Below are 21,853 nucleotides of genomic sequence, written 5' to 3'. Positions count from 1 at the left end.
AGCAATGTTTAATCCTGAATTGGGGACATGTAAATTTCACATACATTACTAACATTTGGGCATTCATAACATCTATTGTTAATAGCAGTTCACTTTCGCGATTCAAAAGATCCTACCTGACTGGAGTTCATTTTTCTCGTGCAAATGAAAACAAGTACAATGACCAACACGTGTATTTTTTTAAACAGATGTTTTTGTAAAATAAAAAAGTGTGTTTTTAAATAAATTAATTTGTTACATTGAAAAAACATTTTTTACAAATATTTTATTTGTTCAGTTATAAAGCAATTAATGTACACAAACAATTAAGTTACACAAATTGTTTGGACATTAGCTTATTTAAATTCACCGGAAAATGATAACTTTGGGGGGAAACAGCCATTCAGATTTTATTCAGATTTGTTGTTAGCAAAAAAGCATTAGACCAGCTTTATTTTTAACAATGTTTGCATGCCTAAATGTAGTGTCAACACCATGCTACTGTCTCATGACCATTCCATTCTGTGAGCGTAAGCAAAGGCTGGATATATGTGTCTCCTTGATTCATTTGTATTCGCTGGTATCCCAGTTGCCAGGAAATTGTCTGCATTTGTGAAAATGCCACATGCTGATTTTGCTGATGACATCCATAAGTAGAAGAGATGATTGTGTGTCAGATAATATCCTTAATTAGCACATCGATTTTGTTATTGACCTTGTTTCACCAATCAGAATGTGTTGCATGCAGTCAATAACTAGTGGTATTGACTTCCTTCAGGACATTCTGTCTTAAAAGTAGACAGGGAAGCAACAATGCGTTTTCCAGGCAAGATTTCTTCGAAAAAGTTACTTCGAGATAGGGCAGATTTCCTTTTACTGCGACATGTTATTTAACACACAAAAGGGAAAGCTAAAACATGTAAAACGTGTCGCTTTCTTATAGAGAAACTGTTTACTTTTGCATAACACCTAATGCATGCTCATGTTAAACCTGTCTCAGTACAACGTTTGCAATTAAAATGCTTAACTTATGAAGACAACCTTGTTATTTAAATATTACAAAGTACACCCACATTTGATTTACTAACTCAGTTTGCCTTTTTGTTCAGTTATGTTGATTTACAGCAAGCACCAGTGCCATGTGCATGGTCTGCAGGCACTAACATAGCTCTGTAAGAAAAGTGGGTAGAGAGAGAGATAGGATATGAGTTGTGGTGATATGTTGATGAATGCACAACCAAGAGAATCTGGTGTCTGTGTGTGTGAGCCTTTTTGGTGTGCTTTGTTTTTGTGCTCTGGGCTTGTTTTATATGGAATGGTGGCGTCCGGTGTCTGGATCATTTATTGTCTGCAGTTATTGGTTTTCTAACATGATTACAGATGGGTGTGTGGTGTGCATCTTTGGTGGGTTGTTTCAATAGCCCTCTGGGAGTGTGTGGTAAGTGAGAAGTATGAGGATGTGGAAAAGAGAAAGGGGGGCTACTCGGTTTTGGGTGATCTCTCGGTGTTGAGTAGTTTTATTATGGGTTCTTCATTCTGTATTGACCCATGTTTGTTTTGGTCCAGTTGAAATGTTCTGTCGAGGCAAAAGTCTATGTTTATCTTGGTGAGCTGTATAGACAGAATTTTAGTCATTTCCTGAATATTAGGTCATCTTCCATCATTCTTATTTCCTTTGATATCAAGTTCCATAGTTTGGCTATCAGATAGGGGAAGGCAGTTCCTCAGAATTTTCCCATAGTGTCTTATTTCTATTTTGAGATCATTGGTCGATCTTAAGTGTTTTCGTGGTTGGTAAGAGGTGATTTTAGCATGAAATAATTCATCTCCTTGCGCTTGTAGTGATATATGGGCAATGCAGAGAGCTTTGACGTGAATGCGTTTCTTTACTAATATCCAGTGTAGACTCTTCAGAACCGGTGTGATGTGGTCTCTACTATTTAGTCTCAGGAGTAATCTTGCAGTGGTATTGTGGATGCTTTTATTTTTAGTGAGGTATTCTGGCTTTCCAAGGTAGAAACTATTTGCATAGTCTATTCTTGATAATGCCAAGGAGATGATCACAAGGGTTCTGTGTGGAAAATTTAAGTGAGGGAGGATCCCTCGCATTAATAGCAGGAGATAGAAACATTTGTTTGCTATTGCATTGAATTGTCATTCCACATAGAGGCTTTTGTGCATGAGGGTTCATAGATTTGTTATCACTGTTGATGTCTCCGGTTGGGTTCCTATGCTCGCTGGGCAGGTCAGGTATGCATGTGTTGCATTGTCTTCTGGAGGGGAAATCATTATTTCTTTTTTGGTTGGATTTAGCTTGGGACTGTTGTTTGTCATCCATGTATTTATGGTAGTGAAGCATTTGCTGAGGGTGTTGTCAGGGTCTGGGTAGGAAGTTATTTTGAAGATGAGTTGGGTGTTGTCTGCAAAGTTGTAGGCTGTCAGTCTAGGGGTTTGAATGAGTTTCATTAGGGGGGTCATGTAGATGTTGAAGAGAAGTGGAGAGAGACTTGATCCTTGTGGCATCCCATATGGTGATATTTTTAGTGTTTCATGTAAATGGTGGTAGGTGTGTTTTTTCAGTTCGGTTGGTGAGGAAATATTATAGCCATTTTATTCCAGAGCTTTTAATGCCCCATTCCTCCATTCACTTTGTTAGCATTGTTTATCTGATTGTGTCAAAGGTGGCTGTTTTGTCCAGTAGAATGAGGGTCAATTGGGTGCTGTTGTCTGCGTTTATTTTGAAGTCCTCCCATATGGAGAGGAGTGTTGATTCAATTCCTCTCATCGGTCTGAAGCTGACTTGGGGTTGGTCAAATATTCCATTGCTTTCTAATTATTGAGTAATTCTTTGTAGATATGGTTCTCAATGATTTTTTGCTCGGTATGGTAGATTTCATATAAGTCTGCAGTTAATAGGTTCTTCTGTATTTCATGTCTCATCTTTCAGGGGGGTTTTTATGTATGCTGTTTTGAATTGATTTTGGTACTATTCCTGTGTTTATGGATAGATTAATTAGTAGTATAAGGCTAGCATATTGTGGTTGAGTAGTCTTTTTGTAGATACCCGGTTGGCAGGCGACATAGGGAGATCCGGCGATGTTGGTGTTGTTTATTAATTTGTCAAAAATGTCCTTGCTTACAGGTTTGAATCAATTGAGTGTTGTGGTGGTTGATGGAGTAATGGTTTCTGGGGGGGTGTTGATGGTACTGCGACCAGCATCAATGGTCCATTGTATTGCTTCTATTTTTTCTCTTAGATGGCTTGTGATGCCGTCACATAGGGTTTGCAAGGGTAAGATGCTGTTGTTGCAAGATTCTTTTTTTTAATTCCTTGATGATTTGGAACATATCTTTGTGTGGGTTTGTTGCTGATTGGATTGTTGCAGTGTTGTAAGCTTTATTGGCACCCAGGACTGCTGATTTGTATATTCAAATTTGCCACTGGTAGTTGATTTTTGCCAATTGGTTGTAGTTTTTCACCATGATTTTTCCATATTACAGTTTTTTTGTTTAGTTCCCTTAATTCTTCTGTGAACCATCTCACTGTGATTTTATTTGGAGTGGGTTTGAAGATTTTTAGAGGTGCTGATTGATCTAGCATGTTTGTGATTCAGGTGTGAAGCTTCTCTTCCTCTGTGTACGGTGTTATTCTGTTAGCGGTGCAGTGTTTTTTAGATCCCAATATATCTGTTAGGGTTTCCAGTTCAAGTCTTTTCCAGTTACTTTTGTTTGTCACTGGGAGTTCTATCTTTGTGGGCATCATGTGGCTCAGGATTTTGATGGTGAATGGGATAATACGATGGTCGCACCATATGGTTGGTACCAGTGGGACAGCGGCCGAGAGTCCATCTCTGCAGAAGGTTGCATCTAAACTGTGTCCAGCTCTATGGTTGGCCCCATTTACTATTTACTAAGATAGTACTGTGATTATTAGCTTGAACCTCTCTAAGATTGTTAGACTGCATCACACACTTAGAGACTAGTAAACATTGACTTGAATCACATCTAGAAGGCACCACAATAGAATAGTATTGTATTTACTAGCCTATGCCTTTCTAGGACAATACTGTGGTTTTTAGCCTGTGCCCCTCTAGGATAGTGCCATGATATTAGCCTGGGGCTCTCTAGGATACTACTGTGATTATCAGCCTGTGCCTCTCCAGGATAGTCTTGTTATTATTAGCCTGTTCCTCTCTAGGATAGTACTATGATTATTAGCCTGGGCCTCTCTAGGATATTACTGTGATTGCTAGCCTCCATCGCACCCTTAGGGATTTGTGCATGCTGACTTGAATCACATCTAGAAAAGCACTACAATAGAATAGTACTGGTGATTATTATCCTGTGCCTCTGATTATTAGCCTGTGCCTCTTTAGGATAATATTTTGACCATTACCCTATGCCTCTCTAGGATATTATTGAGATTAATGGATTGTGCTGGTCTAAGAATAGCCCTGTGATTACACGGATGTGCCTCATGAGCATAGTATTGTGATTATTAGCCTGTGCCTATCTAGGATAGTGCTGTGATTATTAGACTGCATTGCTCACTTGGAGATTTGTGCATGGTGATTTGAATCACATCTAAAAATCACCGCAATAAGAATAGCACTGTGATTACTAGCCTTTCCCTCTCTGGGATAGTACTGTGATTATTGGCATCTGCCGCACACTTAGAAATTTGAGCATAGTAATTTGAATTACATCTAGAAAGCACCACAATAAGGATAGTACTGTGATTATTAGCCTGTGACTCTCGAGGATAGCAAGTTGATTATCACCCTGCCCCACACTGGGATAGTACAGTGATTATTGACTTGCACCACACTGGGATAGCACTGTGAACATTGGCCTACCTTTCACCATTAGAGAATTGTTAAGATGGCCTTTAAATCACATCTAAAAAGTGCCACATTGGGACAGCACTGAAAGTATTGGGGCTGCCACACAGAGATAGTATAGTGATTATTGGCCCGGCCATTCTGAGATGGTGCTGTGAAGCCCTAGCCTGAGTCGCACCCCAAAGAATTGTTTATGTTGCTTTGAGTCTCACCCAGCTAGGGCCACATTGGGACAGCAACTGAATTACCCTAGCGATATATAACCCCTACGAGACCTACCCCACCAGACAGCCCCAAACGTTGGACAGCAACTGAATTGCCCTAGCAACATATAACTCTAACTAGACTTCCCCTCCAGGCAGAGCCCAAGCTTGTAAAGGACCATCGCCCACAACCAGACCAACACCACAAGACAGCCAGACAAAAGCACGAGAGACCAATGCTGTAAGAACTAACTGAACAAAACCAATCGGAAAAATGCGTGCAACCGTACAATCATAACAAAACAAACCAGTCAACAAAGCACTGCATGAGAGCTACCGCCCCTGCAACCCCCACCTCAACCCCAAGGAAACCCAAAGGTAATACAAACCAAAAACACGTCACCAAGAACGCAACTGTGACAACCCGAATGAACAAAAGAAAAACAAAAGGGAGAAACAACCCCGGCACCATCCCCACAGCGGATCGCCAAATAACTCAAAATGCTGCAAAAACGAATTGGACCAAAAGAAAGACAAACAGCAGAAAGAACAAACCCAACTGAACACCACCAAAGACTCACAACTGCAGAACACACTCCCACTGACAATAACAAAACATAACCAGCACAGAGAGAAGAGAGAAATCCCTATACCTAACACCATACCTCGCAAATTACCACTCACCGGAACAAACCAACCTGCATTACAAATCAAGAAAGACCGACCACCAAACACAACCACGCAGAAGAAGAACGGACAAAGCTAAAGCTAACAAGAACATGATCGACACCCTAACCCCTTATATCATCAAAACAAGAGGACTATCCCCTCAACAGCCACAAAATTTAGAAGAGGAACCTGAGAAAAACAAAAACCGAAGACCTAACCTTGAAGAGCTATTCGATGACACAGACTATACCAACACCTCAAAAAGATATCGACTTGAAGGAAACCAAAACACCAGTAAGAAGACAACGCTGACAATAAAGCACAAACCAAACTATAGCATAAAAATGCACTGCAACTTAATAAATGCAAGATCCATGTCAAAACACTCAACAGAGATCTTTGACCTTCTCCGCGATAACGGTATCAACATCCTATTCATCACAGAAACATGGCTGGACAACTACAAAATGACAATCCAAAGCTGCCTCCCCACCAACTTCAAATGCCTTCAGTTAAACAGAAAAAATAAAAAAGGAGGAGGCCTCATGATAGCATTCAAAGAACACCTGAAACTAAAAACAAACAAACCTCTAAAAATAAGGCTCTGCGAATCTATGGTCATACAGTTATCAGCAAATCCAAAAACAAACATTAAATTCATACAGGTTTACAGACCACCGACATATGATGCAACCTTTGTCGACAACTTCATAGAAGCCTTCACTAACATAGCCATTCAACACGAGCTTCTGATAATCCCAGTGGACTTCAACATTTAATTAGAAGAAAAACATGCCAACTCTCAAAAGTCACTAATCGGCAGCTAACAACCATGAGACTGCAACAGCTGGTCAAAGGGGCAACACAATTGGCAGAACACACCTTTGATGCAATCTTCGCCAAGAAAAAATGTATAACCACTGCAACACCGATACAAATACTTTGGAGCAACCATTTCATTATTCCATTTGTGATCACATTACCAACCAAAGTTATCATCCAGCCCCTCAAGCTTCCAACCACCACAAAAAGAAACTGGAAAACTGTCAAAGCAAGCAACCTAATAGAACAACTGGAGCTGACCAAACCTTCAACAGCAGAACTGGAGAAGGCAGACCTAGACAGGAAAATGAAGCAACTCCATTAATTGCTTGCTGATACAATCGAAAACATTTCCCCGGAAAAACCATTTACCCCCTCAAGAAAAAGAGCAATGGCAAAATGGTTCACCTCAATACTAAGCACCTTGAAAAAGAACAACAAGAAGCACCAACTAGAATGCAGGAAAGAATATGACCAAGATAAGAAAACCCAGTTCCAGAGATAAATCTGATCGTATAAGAAGGAAATTCAAAAGGCAAAGAAAAGGCATTATGATGACAGAATCACCAGAGCCAGAAACACACAAAAAGAAATGTTCAACATCATAAACGAAATGGAAACCCACCAGGTTGTGACAACACTCCAATACCCTCACAGAAACTATTCAACAACTTGGCAGACCATTTAAAAAATAAAATCAATGACATCCGACAAATCATACAAAATAGACCGACCAAACCTAACACGGACCTGACAAGGAGCCAGAGCACAAACTCCAAAACTTCCTGGTAATATCAGTAGAGACATTCCTCAATCTGATATAACACAGCAAGAAAGCAAGATCGCCTATGGATCCCTGCCCTCCTGACATCTACAAATCAATCCTCGCACAAGGAACGCCATCAGAATATTACAGAAACCTCCTGAATCTGTCGCTCACGACAGGGACTGTACCAAGATCCTTCAAATCAGCAGATATTGAACCATTTCTAAAAAACACAAGGGGCGACGTGGAAGACCTCTCCAACTACAGACCGATTTCAAACATTCCCTACCCGCCAAAACTCCTAGAAACATACATATACAAACTAACCCAAGAACACGTAGAAAAACACTGGTTACTAGATCAAGCATAAGTCGGCTTCAGACGCGCAAAAGGAACATAATCGCACTCAAGTCCATCTTGGACGACCTAAAAACAAACTCAGACTCCAACACAACCTCGGCACTGATTCTGCTCAACCTCTCGTCAGCTTTCGACACAGTAAACCATGACACCCTAATCAAAATATTGGAAGATATGGGTATAACTGACATGGCACTACTCTGGATTAAATCATTCCTATCAAACAGAACAGACACTTTATGGATGAAACCCTTCAAATCTACTCCACGAGTTAACGACTTTGGAGTACCACAATGATCCTCACTATCACCACTATACGTCAACATCTACCAGACTCCGTTAATCAAGATTTTCAAAAAATACAACAGTACAAACTACAACTACGCAAACAACAGTCAAGTCATCTAGAAAATTGAAGATACACAAGCAGATCACTCAACCCTAGTAGAATGTCTAAAAGAAATCTATGACTGGATAAACACCAATAACCTAAAAATCAACCCAGGAAAGACAGAAATCATGATCATACCCAAAAACCAAGATAACAACACCTACATTCCCTGGCCGACTGAAATGGGAACCACGCCCACACCATCTAAGGTAGTAAAAAACCTAATGGACAATGCTCAAACCTTAGAACCACAAGTAAATGTGATAATTAAGAAATGCTTCATCCTCCTTCACTCAGCAAGAATAATATTTCCTTTCCTGTCTTTCACCCACAAAACACTGACAATCATCGCCCTCATCATGTCAAGAATCAACTACGCAAACAGCCTCTATCTCGGGATGCCAGAAAACCTCCTGAAGGAATTACAATGCATCCAAAATGAAGTGGCTAGGCTCCTCCTCAAACTATCCAGAAGAGACCACATCACTCCAGCGCTAAAAAATTTACACTTTCAAGCAAACATTGTATGACATTCAAAACAGTGTGCATAACACACAGGGCAATCAACAGACAGGGAGCAGAATTCTTACAAAATAAAATAACAATCTACAAGCTAACAAGACTCATCAGATCAAGCAATGAAATCCACCTGGAACCAAAAACAATACGCCAGGAAAAAGACTAGGGTGTTCCTCTTTCTCCCACCTAGCCGCAAAATGCTAGAACAACCTTCTGAAAGATATAAGAAACACCAAAGAACACCTACAATTTAGAAAACTTATAAAAACCTAACTCTTCAATACAAAGAACAGACTGACAGAATATATGATGGCACAGACAACATCTAGGGCCGACTAAGAGAAACTCCTACAACAACACCGATGCTAAGTGCAACAGAACATGAGCAACAACCCATCAGAATAGAACAATAGCAAACATGCCTAACACAAAGGCACTACCATCAACCTTGCCCACTCAGAAAGGGTGTAGGGTATGGGTGAACGTTGCAAGTAAATCAATCCAAAAGGACTAGGTGGCACCAACCACAAACTGGGGTACAGAGGGTGCTACTAACCAACCCCACTTAAACTTCTAAAAACCTCACCACTCCTGACTGTGGGATGTCTTGACCCACTTTTGCTCTGCCATGCGGCATCACTGTGTTCTGATGGTGCCAGAAACATCAAAATGGCCGCAAAACCCTTGTGCTCCAAAACCTCTGAAAATCGTGCTCTGCAAAGCACAAAGAGATGGCTGCTCAATCTACCGCGCATGTTGTCAATGGTGGAACAGAGATCTCACTTCAGAAATAAGTCACTGGGCTCAACAACAAGTGAACATGGAGTACAGAGGGAAAAGCAGTGCTCTGCCAAAGGAAACCCCAAAATCTTGCTTTAAATCCTTTTTCTTTGTTGCTGAAACTGCAAAATGCTGGCACAAAACACCCTTAAACATCCACAACTCTTACTGGGTGCTACAATTCACTTAGTTCAAGAAATTATTGTGAACTTACAATGTCCCGAACAGCTGAAAGTATCAAAGAAACATCCACAGCAAAAGTTGCCTGCCTGTGGAATATGTCAAAATCTGGGCACAGTACCCTCGGCCGCCTGAATGACAGCTGTCAGAAGTCTGCATGATAAACTTTAAACCTGTATAAACTGAAATCAAATGTTTGCAAAGTGGCCTGTTACTGAGAGTAACCTATGTTGTAATTGTTTGAGCACATGGTTTAAAATTAGGAATAAGTGTTCTAGCTGCTCGTTTGAAATCACAAGTATGTTTTAAGCTAAGGAAAAATGCAACAGAATTAACTTTTAAATTTCAGCCTGGCTAAAAGCCACCCAAACTGGAATAAAAGCTTTCCTCACAGAGGCAAGGCCTCTCCCTCCAGTTCCCTCCACCAGGAAATCACACCTAAGTGATGATTATAGTGGGTAGGGGGGAGAATTTGGTCTGCAGCGGGAAAGGAGACAATGGACATCCTCCAGCTAAAGGAAATGCGAAGTGTGAATGGTCGTAAATGGCCTCTGCGCAGGAGAAACAGGGAGGAGACTGCTCTTGACCTGCAGGGAGACAGAAGGAGGCAGAGACACACAGCCATCTCCGGCTGAACATTCACAAAGAACATTTTGTTTAAATACATATAACTTACTATGTAAAATTGTGCAAAATATAGAAATAACAGCATTGTTAATGTAATTTCTGGATGCATGGGTGAAAAGGCGCCAGAACTCTGTGACATGTTCTGGGAAGAAACGGTGGAAAATGTGATATTACACAAAATGTATTTCTGATAGAAATATGAAACTTTAAACACGTATGCCCATGCACAACGCGCACATTTGTAGAAATGTGCTCCTAAATTGGACATTGTGTTTCGGATGAAAAGGGCAACATTCTGTGAAAAGCAGACACAAGATCCCACAGTGACGGGGCGTGGAGGAGTATCTGCTACACAAAATATATAATTTGTATATATTATTGTTATAAAGGATGCACATGTGGAAATATGTATTGTACCAAAAGTAGATTTTGTGTTCAAGGAGCTAGGGATGGACTCTAAGCCTCGTAAACCCACACCATAAAGGTGACACACTGTTTCTCCCCCCTATCAAGGCAGAGAGGAGACCATGACCAATCCCTGTCAAAGGGGCAAGCTTAGGCTAAACCAGCACACACACACCCTTTATCATTAGCATAAATAGAGACAGCATAGGGCAGAAAAACACAGACAGATTCACCCACTATCCGAATGCTGGTGAAGCACCCTGCTGCAAAACTATCCATCTAACTTGCTCCAGATTCCAGAAACATGGCAAAGAAGAAAGGCCCATTGCATAGCTGAACCATTTTCAGCTGGGCCTTAAATTCCAGAACCAGAATCCCACAAACCTGAGGGGAACCAAAATAAAGCCGAGGCTGTGTTGTACTGCTTGCCTGCTGAAAATAATTACCATCAGAACCAAAAGGGGCAGATCCAATCCAGTCCTGTGCCGTGCTGTGACCAGAGCCATTGCAGATCTGATCCAGTCCTGAGCCGTGCTCTGAACAGACCCAGTCTAATCCGATGTGCCCAGCTGTCTGTCCCAGAACCAGATTCCCTTCCCTGACCAGAAATCTTGATGGACCAGAATCCTGGCAGTTCAGTTTCAAAACACATCTAGTGATGTCACTAGCATATGTACTGTCCATAGCCAATCCCTATCTTAAACCCACCCTATCTTGTCATCAGAACCTGATATTGTTAGGAGTATTTTTGAATTGTCAGAACTTTTCTTGCGCTGAGTTTCTCTTATTTGTATTCTAAAATCATAAGTCATTAGTGTTGTGAGTAACTAAAGTGAATCCCAGAAAGAAATTGAGTATGCACCATGTGAAGAGTTCCCTGGCCAGGAACTGTGGAGATTCATGTGTGGCATTCTCTTTTTCTATAGTCATAATTTAGTGTAAGAAATCTCATTTGTCTTTTAAAAGCGCATTCCTGTTTCCCATTCTTGCACCTGTCTTGAAAAACGACCTCCACTAAAATGCCAATAACTTCCTCATTTTTTGTGCTAGAAACAAAAAGTTCAACTTCTGCTTGAAGTTAACATCCACAGCTTTAATTTGCATATAAAACCGCATCCCAAATCTATATGGTTATCCCCTGATCGTGATTACCGCACACTGAAAAGTTTGCCGCAAATTTCATTTTAGGAAAAATCTGACACGTGTAATAAAACAGCTTTTGATTGTTTCTGACCTTAATTGTAAGACTTCACATTGTTTCTTAGCATCAAATCATTGCTAGTGTTTGTGTGCAACTATCCAAAGTGGTAAATTGCTGAATTTACACAATTTCAGCAATTTAGACCATATTTAGGGCCTCATTACACGGATGGCGGTAAGGATTTACCGGTACCGGTAAAATACTGGTACTGGTAAATCCTTACCACCTTACTACGAGGTCCCTTTGCGGGTTGGGGGATTTAACGCCTGCTTTTTGCAGGCGTTAAAAACCAACCCGCAAAGGGACCCAGGGAGCTAATTACGGTACCGCAATTAGCGCCTTCCCCATTCCCATTATGCCCTATGGGGCAAAAATGGGAATGGGGAAGGGCAATGGTGGAAGGGGGAATTACCTCCCCGCCAACCTTGGAATGGGGCGGTAATTCCCATTTCCGCCAAGGCGGTGCCGGTATTTTACCGGCATGAACCATGGCGCTAATAGCGCCATGGTTCTCCGCCATCCGTGTAATGAGGCCCTTAGTGTTTTTGCACATTCCATTCTCAGATAAGTTTAAACACCATTTTGACAGCTTGCCAATCAATTCCGTTTCTCTCTTGTGTTTGCCTGGGGAAATTAGGATTGATATTCTGTTTCAATTCTGCCATTCCTGAATACCTGTTCTCTCGCCTCTTGTCTCTTTACATTGCCTGTTGGGGGGTTAAGGGGTGTCCAGGGAGAAATAGTAACCACACTGCTATTTGATCTGAACACACACACAAAAAGTATTATTTCTGTGCTGAATTGTTTTGCTCACTATTACTCCTTGTATATTAAAGAGATTATTCAGCGTTACATCACCCCATTGGTGATTATTGTGTACCCATTAAAACATAGTGTGATTAAATTGTGAATACATAAATAAATATTTTAACTTACAAACCAGCCTGATTCCTGGTTCAGTGTGACCGGGGGGTTCCAGGAGAAGGGCGTGATATGAGTGGTACATCATTCAGAATAAAATAACTTTTAGACAGAAATAAATAAGGATTTCAGTTGTGTATTACACGCTAGGCTTTGACTTAGGTGTGAGCCGGATTAAAATCACTTACATCATACACCCCTCACACTAAAACTAAACACAACCACACCTCATAAAACCACAGAAAACCACACGCACTTCACCACAACGCAACAATAAACACACCACACAGACCCTCACACAAAGCAGAGAACCGGATACACCAATAAGTTAACCAAACTGAAGCTGCCAACAGTACTTCACAGCTCCCTTGCTCTTATCTAAACTTTGTCCTACTAACACACCGTAACCTACCCCCCTTTTATTTCAGATCTGCCAAAGTTTCAGGGGACCACTCCGGTGGTGATAGTGCACTGTACAAATATCCTTTAACATTAACAATATGTTTCAAGTTCAAGTACTGACACTACTGACTAAACTCATCATCCATTTGAGTTTGATAAAGTAACATTAAAATACCAACTAATAACAGCCTCCATTACAACACTAAGACAAAGGTGGAAATTGCCAGGAAGTGCAACAGAAAAATGTGGTATAATTATTACTTTTGTTGGAATCACCTTAGGTCAAGAAAGATAAGGGAAGCCAGTCTGTCACTATCTGCCAGAATTTTTATACCATTCCAAGTGGCAATGAATGCTGACTCAATGCTTCTGGTCGGATTTAAGGCTACCCGTAATTGTAGACCAAAAAGATTGTTGGCTTCCGAGAACAACAGTAGGCATAGCTAGGCCTCTCTCTCAAGGAGTTTGGTCATAAAACAGTGGTTGGAAATAGGTCTGTCATTTTTATGGGTCATGAAGATCAAGACCATATTTCATGAGTAGTTGTTTGATGAAGGAGATTTTGAGCACTACTAGGGTAATACCGGACTGGAATGAGTGGTTGAACAGGTCAAGTTCCAGACCTCCAAGTGGGAAACCTGCAAAGATTCCCCTGGAGTAAACTGGTGGCTTAGGACTTTTCAGGGTAGAGTAATTTTTTTTATCATGGTGATTCGGTCCTGAAAATTGTTTTGTAAGAGGACATGGGAGTGCTTAGATAGAATGCATCATTGATTAAGGCTGGACGAAGGGAGGGATTGTAAAAATCCGTTTTGCTGCATGGTGTGCATCTAGGTCTTGGAATTTCTAACAAACGTAGTCGGAAGAGAGCTTTTATAGGTTTGGAATGTGTACTAGCCTGGAACAGTAATTTGAGTAATACACTTTCTTGGTTTTCCTAATGGCTTTGTGGTGATATCGGATCTTACAAAGTTAATAAAGCTTGTTTTAGCCTTCCACACTATTTACGTTTCATGAACCTATAGGCATTCTTGTGTTTTCACAACGTTTGCCATAGTGATCTTGTGAACTACTACAAACATTCAGATTTGATGAATTAAATATGTAATTTTTCAAAATGGATGGCTGATGCAAGACTTTCTTATTAAAATTGGCTTTGTAAAAATTATTTTCCAGACTCCAGATGAATGATTTTGACACTGAATTGGACAAATCACTAAACAACCCAGTACAATTTTATCAGGTTAACATTTGCGAAGTTCGAACACAATAACAATGTTTAAATTGATTGACAAGATGTCACAAGTGAACAGTGAAATGTAGCTTTACCTGAAGTTGAGTGGATTAGGTTCTTCAAATAGCCGATACACGCCAAAACACAAAATTCCAAATGTGCCCAAGGCTTTGGCAAAAACTTGGCCAAAATTCAGCTTCTAGATAAAAACAAAATGGAAAAATTGAAAGGGAACAATCATTATGCCAATATATATTTTATTCAGTGACTGGCCATTTTTTTTGCTGCATTTTACATGCAGACAGCTTTAGATCACCACCAAGAGGGGACGAGTTTATAGAAAGGAAGGCAGAGATGTCATCTGCATCTTGGAGAGGTGTAAAGAAGTTCCCAGACTGACTTGTAAATATGCTATGGGGCTATCCAAGTGGGCCACGGGCCACCACCCACAGTGTGATGATTGACGGGGGTTAGCGTCTTGATGATCTCGCGGCTACCCTCCTCACTCCATAGGTGGTAAGCAGCAGCTTGCCACATGAGTCCAGTAGTAGTCTCTGCTATATTAAGAGCTTACAACAGGAGAATGGAGACTCAGTTATCACAGCCAAATACCACTAGTTTGTTACCAGGTCTCGCTGCTAGAAAATAATTTTTTGTGCCATGCAGAGGAAGTGTGACTTGGGCAGCCCAAGCATCCCACATATCAAGATTGATAGTCAGAAACTGTGTTGCAGAAACATAACAGACAGAACTTCACCAGCTCTGCACAATTTGGTACCAGATCCCACATTTCCATGATATGATATGGTATGGAATTTATAACGTGCATATACACAAGTGTTTCAAGGCGCGACAAGGCAAGGTAGGGGGTACATGGGGAAGACAGTCAAACAATCCTATTAGGCCAGGTGTCATTCAGATCTCGCAAGTGCATGGGAAAGGGGAGAGTACGGGGGGGGTAAGGGGACAGTGCAGTACATGGGATAAAAGAATAAAAAACAATACTAGAAGTGTGGCCAGCAAGTGACAAGGGTAAGTGCAGACAGCATGTATCAAGTGCTGGAAGTGGTACTGAGGGGATACAGAAACAGTCCCCAAGTTGCCAGGAAGGTAGTGCAGGTGTGCGACTCGCTGGGGAGGGGACCTGGGCCTGAGATCAGACGGTGGCCAGGTAACCAGTGCAGGTTGGGTTTCAACCAGGAAGTCAGCAGAGGAGAGGAGGAGAAAATGCTGAAGCAAAGAGAAAGGTTTTGAGGTTCTTAAGGAACCAGAGATGGTTCTCCTCAAGTTTCAGGGAGCCAGGGAGGCCGTTCCAGAGGGAGGACCCAGCCAAAGAAAGAGATCTACCACCAACTTGTTGCTTGTAGAAGCGACTGACCCTGAGGGAGTTGGGAGAAGATGAGCTAAGAGCACGAGAAGGTAGATATTTAGGAAGAGAGAGTTGAAGGTATTGCGGCCCCATGCCCCAGAAGGCCTTGTGGACAATGCAGAGGGTTTTGAACTTAGTCCTTGCAGCCACAGGGAGCCAATGCAGAGATTTCAGTCCTGGAGAGATACGATCCCTGGGCTTGAGGCCAACGACAAGTCTTGCAGTACTGTTTTGGATGAATTGCAGAGGCCGGAGAGTATAAGCAGGAACATTTAGAAAGAGTCTGTTGCAATAGTCCAGCCTAGAGAGAACCAGAGCTCTGGAGACAGTGAGCTTCTGGGGGAAGGAGAGGAAGGGAACGATACCTCTGAGGAGTTGCAGCTGATAGTGTGACTTCTAGGATCGTCAGAAATGTGAGGAGAGAAGAAGAGTGTGGAGTCGAAGAGGACCCTGAGGTTTTTATCCTCACAGGTGGGAGCAGGAGGAGGGCCTAGGGAGGCTGGCTAGAGTGACAGGAAAGGAGAGAGTGGGAGTGCTGATGAGGAGAATCTCAATCTTACTCGCATTAAGGCAGAGATCATTGGCGGCACACCAGTCCTTTATGGCGGATAGGCAGTCAGAGAGGAGAGAGGGAGAAGAGGTAGCTGAGGGTAGCCGGAAAATGAGCTGAGTGTCATTCGCATTGCACTGAGAGTTAGGGCAGAGTGCGGCAATGCAGTGGGCAAGAAGTGCCAGGTAATGGTTGAAAAGCCAGGGAGAGAGGTTAGATCCCTGGGGAACACCACAGGTAGAGATCGAGATAGAGGTGAGGAAGAACCCAAGTAGAACCTCGGATGGTCGATCAGAGAGGAAAGAGGTCAGCCACGCCAGGGCCTGGACGGTGATACCCAGGTTATCACAGAGACGGTTGAGCAGGTTGGCATGGTTGACTGTGTCCAAGGCAGAAGAGAGATCAAGTAAGATGAGGACACTGGGGGTGTTGGAATCAAGGTTGGAAAACAGGTCTTCACAGATGTTCAGGAGAGCAGTTTCTGACAGCTCTGAAGCCAGACAGATGGTCATGGAGACAGCCAACAGATTCAGTGTGGAGTTTGAGCTGGGAGATGGCCAGCTTTTCCAAGAGTTTGCCCAGGAAAGGAGTGATGGAGATTGGGCGATAGTTAGCCGTGCAAGAAGGGTCGGCAGAGGGTTTCTTGAGGAGAGGGTGCACAGTGGAGTGCATCAGGGTTGAAGGGAAGACTACAGTGGTGAAGGAGTGGTTGCAGAAGTCGGCCAGAGCAGGAGCCAGGGAGTCAATGTGGTCCTTGATGGTTTTGGAGGGGCAGGGATGAACCTGTTTTGATGAGATTTTCATAGATCAGACTTCTCTAGAAACCTCATCTGGGGGAGAAAGGAGAAAGGAAGAGACGGAGGGAGGAGAGGAGGCCGAAGAAGGGCCAGAGGAAGAGCAGGGAGTAGAGGGAGGAAGGGGAGTGGAGGAGAGAGAGGACGGGATGCCCTGAGTTTTAGAGATGAAATGAGAAGCCAGAGTCATGCAGTGGGCCTGGGAAGGGACAGGAGAGGTAGAGACTACAGCAGGATTGGCCAGTTCCTTGCAGATTTTAAAGAGTTCAGCCGAGTTGTATGATGCCACAGAGACGTGGGCTTGGACGTGAGCTCTCTTCTTGGTGAGGACATAGAGACGGTAATGCCTTTGGAGCAGGCGGCAGGCCAGTTTGTCAGAGGATGCACAAGAACCATGCCATTTCCTCTCAACCACCCTGAACTTGCATTTAAAGGTGACGAGGTCAGAGTCATACCAGGAGTTGCACTTGGCTTTGGGCTTCAGGCGGATCCCTCTGACAGGGGCAAGAACATCGAGAATATCAGATATAGCAGAGTGGAGCATGAAAAGGGCTCTGTCAGGGTGTGAGTCAGCCAAAGGGGTAGAGAGGGGTGAGAAATTGGCGGCGAAAGCCTCAACTGACACACGCTACATGGGTCTGATGACCGAGAAGGTGGGGGGCAGTGTTGGAGTTGGCTTGGCCTGAGGGGTAGGGAGTGTGAGATGGGAGGAAAGGAGAAAGTGATCGCTCCAGGAGAGAGGAGTGGTGCAAGGGATAGAAAGGGGAAGGTCTAAGGAGATCAGAACATCCAGAGTGTTCCCTGTAGAGTGAGTCAGGACAGAGGGGAGAACAGAGAGTGAGAGAGAGTTGCAGAGGTTGCAAAAGTGTCCAGAGGAAGGGCAGTAAGCATCCAGGTGGATGTTGAAGTCTCCAAGAAGGAGGAGTTGAGTGGTCGAGACCAGGAGGGAGGAGGAGAGGTCAGCCCACTCAGAGAGGAAGGGGGAGATCTAACCAGGTGGTCGATAGATAGTAGCCACAGTAAGTGAATGGCTTAGGAGAGAGAGAGAGCCTGCAGACAACGCATTCAAAAGCAGAGTAGGCCTACGTAGGAATGATGGAGGCAGAAATCCACTCAGGGAAGATCAGGGCTACACCTCCTCCAGAGCGGTTGGACCTGGGCACAAAGAGGTTCTTGTAGCCATCAGGGAGGAGAGTGTCAAAGCTCATGACAGAGCTGGCCATGAACCATGTCTCCGTGAGACAGAGGACATTGAGGTCAAGCTCCTCGAGGAGGTGGCAGATGTCGAAGGAGTGCTTGACTGCTGAGCGAGTGTTTAGAGTGGCAATATAGAGAAGGTTGCCATCCTTGTAGGACTTCCGGGGAGGGGTACAAATCAGAGTTACGCCCTGCAGAGGTGCAGAAGAAGCTCGACGGGGGCAGAAAGGGAAGGAGGAAAGGGCAAGGTAGCCAAGGAGGAGGCAGCACAGGGAGGCGAGGAAGGCATGGAGGGGGGAGAGGGGACAGCAGGAGAAGAAAGGAAATAGATGAGGCATGGGAAGCATCTGTCAAAAAGGAGAAGGTGGGCTTGGGGGCCTTGGACCAAGATGGTACTATTCACATAAACATTAATGATGAAGTCAGAATAAAGGATGAGAAGGCACAGAGGGTGTGAAAGAAAGTTTGAGGAACATCAAGAGATGAGAGGAGGAGCAGGCAAAGAGGGGTGTGTAGAATGTGAGGAAGATCATACAAGAGTAGAAGAGGAAGATGGAGAGAAAGGTGCGAGTGAAGGAATGAAAAACATCAAGGGAATGGAGGATGAGAAGGCAAAGAAAGGTGTGAGGAGATGTTGGAGGAAGAGGTAGAATAGAAAGGTGTGAATGAAGGGTGGAGGAACATTGAACAAATAAAGAAGGTGATGGCAAAATAGTTGGAAAGAGGGAGTGGTGGAAGAGTAGAGTGGAGGAAGGAGATTTTTCATGGGAGGAGAGGGGATGATCAGTGTAGGGAAGAAGATGTTGGTGAACCCATCATCTCAAGATGGGTACTCATGGGAGGAGTATAGGAATGAGCCTCATATGAGGAATTGAGGTAGAGCAGAAGGAGTTTGGGAGGAAGGAGGAGAAAAGAAAGGGCCCAATGCAGAGTCGCTCAGGAAATAGCACTTTCAGAGTGCTCAAGTAGGAGACACTGAGAGGTCTGGTTGGCCATAAAACCAGGACCCCAAGACACAGAGCTGGCAGGGCACTAGTCAAACAGATAAAAAGTGACCTTTGCATAATGCAATCTGTGTGCTGTGCTTGCAAGCATGTGTGAACAAACTGGGGTCCCTTTAACTGTGGACATGAATGGAGGATGAGGAGGCATGGTCATATAATATAACCAGACACACCCACCAACATGCACCAGGTATTGACAAGATATTTTCCATCACCAAGGTTGTGATTTGCAGGAGAATCATCTTACCATTCTCCAAAGACTTTATCAAGAACTGTTTCTTGTTGTTTCGCACATACATTTGCCTGTAGGACGTCTGGGGCTGTAAACTTGATGGGTTCTTTTCTTTGGATATTTGTTTGCATGAAGAACGGGAAGGCATTAGGACCAATGGGAAGAGCCCACCCCTTGAGTTCCTTAAAAAGGGGAGGAAGGTGGAGTTGAGACTATGGGCCTGATTCACAGAAACCTTTTATAATGGTGCAGTCCCATTGGAAAACGCTCTGTGAATCAGGCCTTATGTCACTTGGTGGAACCAGATAGGCAATGTATTTGACTTGTACCATACCAAACTCCCTACCCAAAATCAAGCTGAGTACATTTTCCTTTTTGTACAAGATTTATATGTCAGATGGCGCTTTCATGTTACATATTAGGTAGCATTGTCCATTTGAAATCCTTCACTACATTTCATCCATATTGGGTGGTTCTGCTTGAATTTTAGGAAGTTTTCCTCCAGACATTAAAGTGGAATCTGATTACTCCATATCTGTGCGCCCTAGGCCTGCCACAGTACTGCTTTGCTTTAAAAAACTGATAAGACATTGTTATACTTCTGTTATGTATTAAGTCGCAGATCCGTCCATTATCCATTGTCAATTAATTTCATTTCTTCGAGCCTATGGAACATTATTCTTTGTGTACTTTATACAGTAACTTGAATTATAGAGGGTTAATAAGAACTGCAATTAAATCAGGGATCAGAGGACATTTATTTTGTGGTCCTCTGCTGTAGTGTTAGCGTTCAGCCTGTTTGCTTTGGATCAGTTCCAGGTGTTTATGAATTTTGTAAGTTTGGCAGATGCATATGCTGCCAAATTATTCTAAGCTAGACAGCACCAGTGCCACATACGTTCTACTCAATGTGAGAATGTTAGCCATATTATAATATATATATATATATATATATTTTCCATGAAATTGAAGATGTGCACTTTCATTTGTGGGATGAAAGAACATTAAGAGTCTTGCATGACTCCAGGTACTGTCTTTGTCCCATTGTGTTTGAATTTTCTAACATGCTACTTGTCAATGGATCTGTTTTTTTTTGCCGCATGTGGTTCACTTAGAGGTACCACTACTGATTTAGACCCTTAGGGCACATGAATCATTACCTTATTCCGTTGGAATCATGGACTACGAAGTTGGATCTCGACAAGATGGCTTTTTTAGATCTTAATAGGGCAGAACGTGATCTGTTTCCCCTTGTCAATGTACTATTTATATCTGCGTATTTGTAAATATGTAAATGCATCACCAAAATGAATTGAGAAATTTACAAAATGATATTTGACAATGACTCCCCACAATTCGCCATAAAGGTCCATTTGTCCATTTGAGGGCACATTGTGGGAGCTAATTTACATATTAACTTATAAAACCTAATTACGCTATTGCCCATATTTGCTGCAAAATGACCATCAAACTAAATCGACAAGATTGTGAGCGGCAATATAAGTCCCCCTAAATGGAGTCCTCAGGACTCTATGGGGTATTTGGGGTAAAACCTTTATTGTTTTTAGGTAAAGTATGCTGAAAAACTTCCAGCCAATTGCTGCACTTCATCTCCAAACTCAGAATCGGTGGTGTTGAAAAGTGGCAGCAATCTGTAATCGACACCTAACTGCCAGTTTTTACTGCACTGCCGACTTGTAATGAAGACCAGAATCTCTAGTTAGCCTCTGAGGAGACACATATGTTTATTAAAATGTTTTAGGTAAAAAAAAAACATGAATGATAGCATTCTTTTAAAAGACTTACAAATGGAGTTTGTATCTAGACTGAAATGCCAAGTGGAGAGGTTTTGGTCCCATACCATCTGATGATTCATTAATTTTACTGCCGTCAGAGAGCTGAGTTGTTTGGCTGACAGCTACTATGGGAAACGTCAATTCGATACAAGTGTGAACGTCTCACTTCTATAAAATGGCTCAGTCTCGGCACCTTGCTGTATTGTGTCTTGAAATAAATATCCTTTGTGTCTACCAGTGCTTAAATATCATGAGTCACAGATGCAAAAAGGAAACAATCAGGTGATTGAGGCAATGTGTACAGGTCCTCAGTAAGATAATGCAGTTCAACTCACCGAGACATCCTCCACAAGTGTTTCAGTGATTGGTAAATACGAGAGCTTACACCTGTCTCTCTCGGCTATAAACAAGGATTTGGTGGAGTGCTTTATCAACTTGTTCTCTTCTGCAAGTTGTTCCTCAAGGTCCGGTGTAGTCCCCCCCGTCACCAGTGCCTGCAGCAATGCCAGGATATGGTGGTTATGGTAGCTCTAAAGAAAGAAAGAAGAACATGACATGTTCACCCAAGTCGATCACGCACAATTGCAGTGTCTCTGGAAGATAGATTGACC

General features: G+C 42.6%; 1 protein-coding gene across 1 annotated transcript in view; it reads right to left on the bottom strand.

The window, feature by feature from the left end:
- Positions 1 to 21,853, bottom strand: part of LOC138491456 (calcium-activated potassium channel subunit alpha-1-like) — a 1,832,603-nt gene that overhangs the window by 591 nt on the left and 1,810,159 nt on the right. Inside the window, exons 25-26 of the mRNA XM_069617974.1 lie at positions 21,578 to 21,772; positions 14,396 to 14,499 (exon numbers count right to left, since the gene is read on the bottom strand). Coding sequence (XP_069474075.1) covers positions 14,396 to 14,499; positions 21,578 to 21,772 — 299 coding nt within the window. The remainder of the gene's footprint in view (positions 1 to 14,395; positions 14,500 to 21,577; positions 21,773 to 21,853) is intronic.

The sequence above is a fragment of the Ambystoma mexicanum genome, chromosome 10 (genome assembly GCF_040938575.1).
Source record: "Ambystoma mexicanum isolate Mex_15411 chromosome 10, UKY_AmexF1_1, whole genome shotgun sequence".
In the NCBI taxonomy this organism is placed as follows: Eukaryota; Metazoa; Chordata; class Amphibia; order Caudata; family Ambystomatidae; genus Ambystoma; species Ambystoma mexicanum.
The sequence above is the reverse complement of the archived record's forward strand: the minus strand, read 5'-3'. Positions and strand labels throughout refer to the sequence as shown.